At 48.2% G+C, this 11,678-nt stretch overlaps 2 protein-coding genes across 4 annotated transcripts in view; one reads left to right on the top strand and one right to left on the bottom strand.

Moving 5' to 3' along the window:
* The window catches only part of Gsg1 (germ cell associated 1), an 18,049-nt gene extending 17,486 nt beyond the window's left edge, over positions 1-563 (top strand). For both annotated transcript variants that reach the window (XM_005364509.3, XM_005364507.3), the window contains exon 6: positions 151-563. In XM_005364509.3, the coding sequence (XP_005364566.1) occupies positions 151-493 (343 nt within the window). In that variant the 3' untranslated portion in view covers positions 494-563. The remainder of the gene's footprint in view (positions 1-150) is intronic.
* A 3,251-nt stretch (positions 564-3,814) lies between these two features.
* The window catches only part of Fam234b (family with sequence similarity 234 member B), a 40,077-nt gene continuing 32,213 nt past the window's right edge, over positions 3,815-11,678 (bottom strand). For both annotated transcript variants that reach the window (XM_026787919.1, XM_005364506.3), the window contains exons 8-13: positions 10,965-11,108; positions 10,517-10,598; positions 9,371-9,526; positions 6,821-6,938; positions 4,648-4,868; positions 3,815-3,935 (exon numbers count right to left, since the gene is read on the bottom strand). In XM_026787919.1, the coding sequence (XP_026643720.1) occupies positions 3,930-3,935; positions 4,648-4,868; positions 6,821-6,938; positions 9,371-9,526; positions 10,517-10,598; positions 10,965-11,108 (727 nt within the window). In that variant the 3' untranslated portion in view covers positions 3,815-3,929. The remainder of the gene's footprint in view (positions 3,936-4,647; positions 4,869-6,820; positions 6,939-9,370; positions 9,527-10,516; positions 10,599-10,964; positions 11,109-11,678) is intronic.

The raw sequence follows: 11,678 nt of genomic DNA, 5'->3' as shown, positions 1-11,678 counted from the left end.
ACAGACAGAGCCTAGTCTGTGGGATCTAGATTGTACAGGGGTTCACAGGGGTAGCCACCACACAGACGGAGCCCAGTCTGTGGCAGAACAGACGGCACTTTGCTCTCCATAAAGCCCGACTCTTAGTGTCCCTTCTGCTTTTGCCCCTAGCACGGCCTGGGTTTCCTTCACCTGCTGCATGGCGTCAGCTGTCACCACCTTCAACGCCTACACAAGGATGATGCTGGAGTTCCAGTGCAGGCACAGGAAGAGCTTCAAGCGCAGCCCCAGCTGTCTCATAGGCCACCACCGCTGCTTCCTCCCCCAGCTGACTTGTGCAGCCCACCCTGGGGAACCTTTGACCACCTGCCTTCAGTATCCCAACCATCCCATCCGCTCTGTCTCTGAAGGTATCGACCTCTACTCGGCGCTACAGGATAAGGAATTTCAACAAGGGGCCAGCCAGGAGCTGAAAGAAGTGGCTGGGTCATCATCCGTAGAAGAGCAGTGTTAGATGTTAAGCGGGTTTGGGGAGCAGGCTAAACCCGACCATCTGTGTTTGCTTATTAGCAATGTCCGCTTAAGCAAAAGTGTCTCCTGAGCCTTGTGTTTAGAAGCTAAGAATGAGAGACATCGTCTCCAGGACTTTGCCCTGCCCCTCCCTTGACGCCGCCGCTTTGCTCTATCCATCTCCCATGTGTGGATAAGAATCCCCATCCCTTCCTGACTGCTCAGGGCTGGCTCTAGACTACACAGTGCAGATAAAAAGGCAAGTGCAATTCAGTTCCTACCTTTAAGGGTCTGGTAAAGCCTGGTCAGTCTGGAAGAAACGCGGGTGAACAAACTGATGGTGGCTCGTCTACGTGCCCTGGGACTTTTCTAGAGGTCACACACAGGAAGACAGAAACAAGATTGAAGGCATCTTGCATACTTCCATATCTTCCATACTAGTGTCTCGAAACCTCATAATAGCCGGTGAGGGAGCTGTTTTCTCTTCCAAAGGTCCTGGGCTCCACTTCTGGTGCCTGATATGCATGGTGGCTAACAACTGTAAGGCCAGTTCCAGGGGGTCTCACGCCCTCTCCCAGCCCCCACAGACACTGCACACACATGGCACACAGGCAGGCAATCACCCATATGCATAAAATAAATTTCAAAATAACTTTTAAAAAACTAGGCTGGCTAAAGGGCTCAGTGGGTAAAAAGTGCTTGCTGCACAATCTACATCCTAGACTTGATTCCGGGGTCCTACAGCGGAAGAAAACTGAATCTGAGAGATGTCTTCTAACATGCACACATATGCATGACACACACATTAATAATAAAATTTGAAAAACGAAAACATTATTAAATAGGACCCTAGAAGCCACTGGAAGATCATATGATATATGATATATAGCCTAGAGGACCAGGCTCACTTCTAGAAGTGGCCCCCCAAGTTCCCAGGAGCCTCATACAGGGCCTTCTCCCGTGAATGAGACTGGATACCCGCTGCCCAGTCACCTCGAACTGTCCCTCCTGTTTCCTTCACAGAGCATCACCTTTCCATCCACCGACTCACCTTCATTTCTATAAGGGAAGTAAACCATTCTGGTTAGCAAGAAAGAGAAGGGCACACGTGTATATTCCCATACACAGCCTTTATTTGTTCTGTAACAGTTCACATTTTAAACGGTGCTTTCTGGCAACAGACCCGCTGGCTCCTCTTTCCACACAGCCACACAGGGAATGTGGACAGCAACTCACATTCCTGGGGTTGGTTGGTATCACCACACTGTATGTGGGGCGGGGGGGGGGGGGTGAGGATGTTGGGCAGGACGGAGCAGAGGGCATTTAAAGTAAGGAAAGAGGAGACAGAGAGGAGGGGAGACCCTTGCATTGTTGGAGGCATTACTTCTTAGTGGTCAGGCTGATTTTGTGGGCCACCCTATGTTGGATATCGGGGTGAGTTCCTGCAAGGAGAAGGGAGTACAGGGAGGCATTTGACAGGAGGCCAGCACTCGCATGGCCAAGTGAAGCCGCCTCAACCCTCAGCTACCTTTCTGTACCAGCTGCAACAGGAAGTTAAGCCTGGAGTTTCCACTGCATTTAGCAAGGAGGAGATTCACGCTCCTAGCAAGAAGTTAAGATGCTATTTACCAAAACACCAAGAATTCAGTGATGCTGTCTTTTGTGGCTTCCTCTTATCTGAGACTCAACCAGCATAAACAGCCTTCAGCCCTGATAGAACAACCCAAACAGGTCTCCATTGAGCATCTTTGTTCCTTCTTCCTTCCTACAGACAGGCTTCTCAGAATACCAACACTGTAGAGAACACATTGTGTCTGGGGGCTCAACGAGGCCACCACCCACTTGGCAATTTGGTCCACTATAATCTAGTCCTGAGAAGACTACAATCTGTATTCAACCCTTTTACACATAGAAATCCAACTTACTAGAGATGAACCTAGAGTTCATCGAGGGGCCTATTCATTGTTCCCCCTTCCCAGTGTCAACCTGGTCCCATACAACTTCCAAATGTGCTTCCAGGGTTTTATGGCAGAGGTGCCAACAAGCCTGGTGAGGCAATTCTGCAGGATGAACTGAGTACCAACCTCCTATTACCCATAATACCTATTGTGGGCAATTCACAGCCCCTCAAATCTAGAATCTAGTTTCCTTGGATCGCTTTATTAACACAAGCTAAAATGATACAAGCCCAAGTGAGGAGAAAATCCGGTTTTCACTCAAGAAGTACGTTTTCATTAGCCACCATGGGAACACATGACATATCAGACAATGACACAGACATTTGGAAGATTCAAAATTAAAAGAAGTCAGACATTTACATAGAAGGCGGAAGAATGGAGATAATTCTAAAGAACGTGATCATTACAAAAGTTACAGTATTTACATGAGAATTTTCTCAATATAATGCTTCCAAGGCTCTAGGAGGAAGGAGGAAGACAGGGTGGAGTGGTTACATGCTGGACCCAAGAAGCCAAAGTCCAGAAATAGATCCCTGAATAGGAGAGGAAGCAAGGGAGCAGGAGATGGAGATGCCCTAGATAGGACTGGGAGCAAGCAGGGTGGAGCTGCAGCCAGGACAAAGCCACGGGACTCCAACCTTGAAGCTGAGGACGATGTGCATGCTAACCCTTCCATAGTTACTGCAGAATCAAAGCTTATAATAGCTGCAGAAGTTCATAGTGCACCACACAGGGACCTGATAATCAGTAGAGTCATAGAAACTCTGCCCCTTGCTCCCTTTGTGATCGAAACAAGTCTGTTCTCACAACCACTTAACAGACGTGGAGAGTCTAGGAGACGGAAAGACAGACATACTGGATAACTAGCCCCATCCTAACTTCCAGTGTTTCTCACTGCTGTCTAGAGTTAAGAGCCACAGTACAGGCAGATTGAAAACTGCGGTGAGCCATGGGTGACCCTCAGGATCTCAGAGGTAGGCCATCCAGACACATGAAGACCACCAAATCAGATAAATTAAGAGGACAAGAAATGGAATCCCTGAAGCTTGGGGCATATCTCAAAAATCATTTTGTTACAACACTGAACACATAGGTACACACACATATACATGTACACACACACACACACACACACACACACATACACATCACCTAATGCAAAACAACATACATCCTGCTTGTACGCCACTGGGTTTCCTAGCAAGGGTTTATAAATTAGAGGTACAAAAAATAAAATAAAATAAAGCGCTGTAAGATTCACATTTCCAAACTATCCACACAGAGTTCCCAGGAGGAGGAGTTAGTGCAGGATGGGAAGGTCATGAGATACCCCAGCTAAGCAGATCATAGCTCCAACAGGCTGCCAAAGTGCAGTGGTCCCCGAGTGCTGCATGACCCTGAAGTCGTCATGTCTCCAGAGAACTGACACAGGAGGGGCAGGAGCTGCTCTGTAAGGGTCTTCTGAAGCTGGATTCCATCGCACTAGATCTGTGGGATTTCCAAAGAAATGGGAACGCTAAGGATCAGAATGTTTCTTCACACCCCAGTTCTCTAGTTTAGCTCCAATGGCTTGTAAGCCCCAGGGACGTGTATCCTTGGTAATAAGCTCTCTTCATCTTTGAACTTGGCTCAAGTGTTTTTTAGGGAAAACAGTTGGCATTTTCAGTAAGATAACTCTGTAAACCATATCCATATGGATGTTGTATAGTTCTGTAAACCACATCTATCTGTATGGATATTGTATGGTTCTGTAAACCACATCTGTATGGATGTTGTATGGCTCTGTAAACCACATCTGTATGGATGTTGTCATTGGTCCCTGCCCAGAAAATGCCAGAAATATCCACCCCGTCCGTCACCGGGATGATTAAACAACCACCACTCCACATTTCTAAACGCCTGGCAACCTGAGCTCAATCCCCAGGACCCACACAAAAGAAAAGTAACTTCTGCAGTTGTCCGCTGATCTCTACACACGTGTCACACACGTGGGCCCACACACATAAAATTAGCCAGGCACTGGTGGCACACGCCTTTAATCCCAGCACTTGGGAGGCAGAGGCAGGCGGATCTCTCTCTCTCTCCTGACTACTAGGCCAGCCTGGTCTACAGAGCAAGTTCCGGGACAGCCAGGACTATTCATGGAGAAACCCTATCTCAGGAAAAATAATAATAATAATTAACCAAATATCACAGTCACCTGGTAGGGAGAATCAACAAACTTGATCCTGGAGAGGAATCTTCGCAGCTCCCCACGGCCAATTTTAGGGGTGGTCTCCTTCAGCTGGACCATCTGGCCTTCCATAAGTGCCCAGCGCAGGCTAAGCTTGCTGATCACCAGAGAGGTGGGGTGTCCATCCGGGCTCATCCCTGTTCTCCTGGTGACATAAAAGGCATCTTTCCAGATGTCATTGATTCCAACTGAGGAAGGACAATGACAAGAAGCAGTTAACAAGGGAGTCAGCAGCGTGAGGCCTTACACCTGACTGCCTTGTCTTTAAAATCGGAATTAACAGTGGTTGTCTGAAAGGGACATGAGAGTCTTTCTTCCCATGAAACCGGTTGCAAAGCTCTGATCAGCAGGCTGGCTGGCCCTCCTCTAATATGCTGCGCTAGGAGCTTCAGCCAGTTTCGGCTCACCCTGCCTCCTCTCTTGCTCTGTTGCTCCCTTCTTCCGCTCCTCTCTCCCTCTGCCTGGGGGTTTTAGGTAACTGGGGCGCTTGACTCTGAAGGCCATGTATGATGTGGGAGTGTCATATATCAATCTGTTGATTTCATTGGTTAAGTAATAAAGAAACTGCTTGGCCTCATAGCTTAGAACATAGGTGGGTGGAGTAAACAGAACAGAATGCTGGGAGGAAGAGGAAGTGAGCTCAGAGGCCATGCTCCCCTCTCCCGGGCAGACGCGATGAAGCTCCGACCCAGGATAGATGTAGGCTAGAATCTTCCCGGTAAGCGCACCTTGGGGTGCTACACACATTATTAGAAATGGGCTAGTCCAGGTGCGAGAGTTAGCCAAGAAGAGGCTAGATATAATGGGCCAAGCAGTGTTTAAAAGAATACAGTGTCCGTGTAATTATTTCGGGACATAAGCTAGCAGGCGGCCGGGGTGCCTGGGACGCAGACCTGCCGCTCCTATTACAACACATGTAGATGACCAATGCCAAGTACAACCCTAGTTTGATAAGCAGCCTTGAACTGGCTCTGTAGCCAAGAAGGAGCCTTTGACTCTCCTGCCTCTACCCCGCCAGTACTGGGTTCAAACCCAAGGCGCCTCCTGCATTTGAGGCGGATACTCTGCCAACTGAGCGACATCCCCAGCCCATGAGATTCTTATTTACCATTATTTAATGTTCCCTGAAAAATGTTTTAAGCAAATGCTCCAACAGCTCATTCTATCTCCTACATGGTTTTTTGCGAACTGACACTTCCCACTCTCCCACCCCCCACTCCCCAATCAGCTGACAGCCTGTGAGTTCCAGAGCAGCTTTTCTCCCCCATAATGGAGCCACAGCACCGCTTCAACTCAAGGCAAAGAGCTGTAGGGAGCAATCCCACAAGAGGCAGGAGTGTGGAAAGGCATGGAGGAGCTTTGCGAGGGTACACACTTGCAATCATAAGCATCTGGGAGGGAAGGGCAGGAAGGTTAGGTGTTCAAGGCCATCCTCAGCTACAGAGCGAGTCTGAGGTCAACCTGGGCTATGAGACCTGTGTAATTGCCCCCTCCCTGGCTGAAAAAGCAAACAACACAAGGGAGCCGTGGCTGGACCGCTCCCCCTCCTCACCCACCCACCAACAGGAGCTCAGGGGAGACCAGCAGCAGTAGCAGCTCAGTTTCCAGGGCTTTGGGTTGCTGAATTAAATAAGGGCTCTCTAATATATGCTTTCAAGTTTGCTGTATAGGATCGCTTAGACACAGAGTGAAGCAGAGTATCTCCAAATATTCTGCGTGGTCAGCTTATGGGTAACTTTTCTCCTTTGGTTCTGCTGTTGACTCCAGTTTCTACGCAATTTGTACGTTTAATAGTCATATAACTAATCACTAAAAAAATGCCCCAGAAGAATCATCGCTCTTCCCCTTAACACCCACACAGTTAACTTACAATCCTCAGTCCCTAAAGGCAGCTAGCACACAGAGGAGGCTCCATCATCACCCCAGAGTCCTCCTGGAATGGGGGTACATGTTCCCCTCAGCTTTCAGCACATTCAGAGGCCTGGCACTATAAGCCAGAGGAAACTCTCCAGCAATGTTCCTGGTTCCAGGGACACTGAGGAAAAGGACACTGCTGTCTCTTGAAGAGCCCTCATCCTTCTCTTGGAGGGCAAAGTTACCACCCAGCCAAGATGCACTCTCTAGTGCCATCGGGACTCACCCTCCGAAGCTGTCACTACGCCAGTGGTGTTGGTCAGGTCCAGGAGGATCGACGGGAAGGCTGGGTGCAGGAGGTAGAGGTGGTAAAGGCCAGGAGGCTCAGCTCCTGGGGTGTCATCCTGGCAACGGTCACAGAAAAGGAGAGCAAAGGTGACTACATCTCCTACATGACACCACCAGGGACGGGGAGCAGAGTGGGGTCAGCCCCACTCCTGATCCCAACTACAGGGACACACACAATTTTACCAGAGTTCAAAATGCAGATTCACCCCTAACTCCAGATCCCTAGCTACAGTCAAAATTAAAAGGGAGAAAGAGAGAAAGAAGGGAAAGGGAGAGTGGAAGGAAGAGGGAGGGAGGGGAGGGGAGGTGGAGGGGAGGGAGGGGAAGGGAGGTGGGGAGGGGATGGAGGGGAGGGGAGGTGGGAGGGAAGGAGAGGAAGGGAGGTGGGAGGGGAAGGAAGAAAGGATACTTGCAAGTGTCTGCAGAAGGGGAGAAGCAGGGGAGAAAGCAGGAAGCGGGGAGGAAGAAGGTGAGTCCCTCACCGCAGAGCTAGGACTCTCGTTCATCCTTAAAGCAGGTAAGGCTGTCAAGAGAGAAAAGCTATTTCTGAACAGCAGCTAAATATATTTTCTTAAAAATAAAATCTATTTCCTTTCACTGGACATCAAAACCAAGTGCAAGGGGCTGGGGATGCAGCTCCACGGAAGTGCTCGCCTAGCATGTACCCAGCCCTGGGTTCGATGCCAAAAACAAGCATCGGGCTAAACGTAGGAAAAACCTAACCGTTCCCCAGAGAAACAGAGCTCTTGGCTAGACAGATGAAAATCATGTTACAAATAAAAACTGCTGAGATCTGAGAATTGAGTCTCCGAGTCCCTGCAGCAGAAGAAACATCCACAAGGGGGCGTTATCAACATGCCTTCTGAGTGGGGATGGACTATGGGACACCATGTGTGGGCGGCCATACATTTGTCATTAGAAGCAGAAGCAGACTTGCACCCTTACGGGAGTAAAGTTAGCATGAGCCCTTAAGGCAGAGGAAGCCATTTTCAAACGCCCGAGTATGGCGGGACAGACCTCAGGCTCAACTAATATGCCACGAAAATAGCATTCCTCACTGCCTACAGAACAAGGAGCAAAATCCTTAGCATAAAAGTGAAAGCTTTTCAGGCCAGACTTTAAGTCACCAGCACTCAGGGAGGTCTCTGTGAGTTCAAGGCCAGCCTGTGAATTCTAGGACAGCCAGAGCTATAGAGACAGACCCCTGTCTCAAAAAATAAAAACAAACAAAAAAGCTTTTCACTTCACTTCTCTAAACTCTTAACGCACACATTTGCTGCCTCCCCCATGGTATTCTCAATCCACTCACGCTTCCTTCTGCTTCCTTACAAAGCCACTGCCAATGGTGTTATTTCCTCCTTCAGACTGCCCCACCATCCTCTCTACCCCCTTCCACACAGCGTATCACCCTCAGCCATGAAACACTCCCTCATCACCCCAGACAAAATCAAACCTCCCTTCTTTTGTCCACTACCTATTTAATTGCTTTATGTGTGTGTGTGTATGTGTGTATATGTGTGTGTATGTGTGTATGTGTGTGTATGTGTGTGTTTGTGTGTGTATGTGTGTGTGTATGTGTGTGTATGTGTGTGTATGTATGTGTGTATGTGTGTGTATGTGTATATGTGTGTATGTGTATGTATGTGTGTATGTGTGTGTATATGTGTGTATGTGTGTATGTGTGTGTATGTGTGTGTGTATGTGTGTGTATGTGTGTGTATATATGTGTATGTGTGTATGTGTGTATATGTGTGTATGTGTGTGTATGTGTATATGTGTGTGTATGTGTATGTATGTGTGTATGTGTGTGTATATGTGTGTGTATGTGTGTATGTGTGTGTATGTGTATGTATATGTGTGTGTATGTGTGTATATGTGTGTATATGTGTGTATGTGTGTGTATGTGTGTGTATATGTGTGTATGTGTGTGTATGTGTGTGTGTATATGTGTGTGTGTATGTGTGTGTATGTGTATGTGTGTGTGTGTGTGTGTGTGTGTGTGTGTGTGTGTGTGGGCACGTGAGTCACAGTGTGCACATAGAGGTCAAATGACAACGGATTGGGAGTGAGGAGGTGACAGTTTCCCCCTCCCACTGTTCAAGGTGTAAATTCAGATTGTCAACCTTGGTGGCAAGCAACTACAGGTTGTCTTACCTTGATAGCTCACCTGTAGTTGCTACCTGCCCCTCCATGTTACTAAGCTCGTTTTGAAAGCCATCCGGTCCAATCCTCTCAATACCGAGGAAGTCAGGACCGAGGGCACGGCAGAACTAGAATCATAACCTAGACTTGATCATCAAAATGAGGGGATAGATAGCATCTCTAGGAGTGAAGAACAGGAGCCCCCTCCCCCAAAAAAAATAGATGGCTCAGAAAAGCAACTTATTGGGAGGGCATAGTCAATCAATTCAGAACTGTGTGTCTACCATGTTTTCCCATCCTGGGTGACCCCATCCCTGCCCCCAGCCCCTCCATCCTTCTCACTCACAGAACTGGGAGATGCAGCAGTCAGAGCTTCTGCCCAGAAGAGGAAGACAGACTTCTGGTCTGAAGTAATTGCAGAAGTGGTTGGCGTTTCCTTCATGTGACATGGGATACTGTGACTCCAGATGATGGAGCCAGAGCCACCATCCACCACCGTCATCTGCAAAGGAGAAGACAGAGAAGATAGCCGTCTTTAGGAGGGTGGCAGGACAAGGGAACACACAAAAACAAGACGTAAGACAAACATCCCAGAGGATAGTCATCCTCTGTATTTGTGAGCGCTGGACTCCAACACCTGACACTCAGAACCAGCAGGTGCTGAGTCCCTTAGAGAAGGGGCAAGTGTTAGATACATATGTCCTCATGTGCACTTAGCTCATCCCCTAGGTTACCCACAACACCCACTGCAGTACATCAAATGTATCGATAGTTGCTGCTCTACTGTTTGAGGGACAATAAGAAAACGGTCTGCAAGTGTTCAATAGAAACAGGCTTTTAGGCTATTTTCAGGCCACGGCTGGTTAGTTTTGATGGCCAATAAAAAAATCTAGGCTAATTATATTTTAAAAATTAAAACTCTATAACTCTGCATTTAAGATTAAATGAATTAAAACTATCAAAATATTACATCCTTATAACACACAACCTTACAGGAAAGCCAAGATGTGGAGCCAGTGGCTCAGCATCCCTGACCATGCTATAGCACTCTGTTTCTGAGCTCTGGTCCTAGCGTTCCTGACCTGCTATTCTTTGCCAGTCACAGAAATTCAACCTTAAAGGCCCGACCCATACTCCCTTCCTTTACCAAAGCCGTCCATAGCACCAAGCCAGTCTGAGTGCTGCCCCTCTGAAACCTTACTTACTGTGCCTATACTGAAACGGCTCTGCTCACTTATACCCACCTCTCCCCCGCCCAGCTTTGTAAGGCGGCTCCTCCTACCCAACTGCAAAACAGGTTCCGGACATGGGATTAATCTGGAAAGACTGAACTACAGCTTACAGCAATGAGCTGTGCGGTTCCTTTTTACTCATTGACTACACTGGTGTTCTCCAAAGGGAGGAGGCTCTTGTTCCCCCCAGTGTCTCACCCAGGGCTGGACACAGCCCAGTCCTTCCGTGTGTTCTGACTGATTTGAGGCCCATGGTTTACCTTTTTCATCCCAACTCCATCCTGTGTCTGCAGAAGGAAGTCCAATGTCTGATCATCGGTGAAATACCCAGGAGTGGGCTGGCTGCAAACAGACGAGGAAGCAATAAACAGCATATAGAGAAAAGAAATAGGGGGATGAGACATGGCTCAGAGGTTAAGAGCACTGGCTGCTCTTCCAGAGGGCCTGAGTTCAATTCCCAGCAACCACATGGTGGCTCACAGCCATCTGTAATGAGATCTGGTGCCCTAGTCTGGCATGCAGGCACATATGCAGGCAGAACACTGTATACCTAATATAATTAATTACTTAACTAATTAATTTAAAAAAGAAACAGGCACCTCCCTCCCTTCCCTTGTGACAGCCACGGGTAACAAGCAAGCGCTCTAGATAATTTTGAGAGTGGGAAAGGTGCTCAGAACAGCAGCCATGTGAAGGTACTTTGCAAACCTGCGCAAGCCTTGGAGGCTCAATTTCCAGAGCGGCGTAAGATCTTGTCCCCGAAGCAGGACCAGGCCTTGTCTGGTTGTAATCAAGAGGCTGCTGCAGTTGGAATCTGGGGCCTTTACCAGCTGGAGAAGCTCAACTCCATCGCTACGTTGAACAAAAACCCAAGAGTTAGTCTCTGCTGTGAGTGAGAGTCCCATACCCACTTATTCTGACATCTTATTCCCACTGTGTGCCTGCTTGCGTATACAGTTGTCCCTTAGCGTCTATGTGGGAACTGGGCCCAGGACCTGCTGCAGATTCCAAATTCACATGTTCATCATCCTTACACAGAAGGATGTCATGTCTCTATACAATCTATCTGCTCCTGTGTAGTGTAAGCATCTCTAGAGTAGCTACGGCTGAGTGCAATGGAAACAGAAGCAATGCTACACCCTTCAGGGGGTAGAGACGAGAAAACCAAGTCTGTATATGTTGGGTATAGATGCGATTTTTTTCCAAGTATTTTCATTGGGAGGGGGTGAATCCACAAATGTGGACCACCCCCCCCTCAGGATATGTACTCCCCATTCTACTCTTGCATCCACTTCCCACCATGGTCTTGTCAAGCGGGGCACGTGGTCATTCCTACTGAATCTCATCCTGTCTCCAGAAAGGTGCACGCACGTGGTCATTCCTACTGAATCTCAGCCTCTGTCTCCAGAAAGGTCCACGCAC

The sequence above is a fragment of the Microtus ochrogaster genome, assembly GCF_000317375.1.
Source record: "Microtus ochrogaster isolate Prairie Vole_2 chromosome 14 unlocalized genomic scaffold, MicOch1.0 chr14_random_2, whole genome shotgun sequence".
Classification (NCBI taxonomy): domain Eukaryota; kingdom Metazoa; phylum Chordata; class Mammalia; order Rodentia; family Cricetidae; genus Microtus; species Microtus ochrogaster.
Note: the sequence above shows the minus strand (reverse complement) of the source record. Positions and strands in the feature narration are given on the sequence as shown.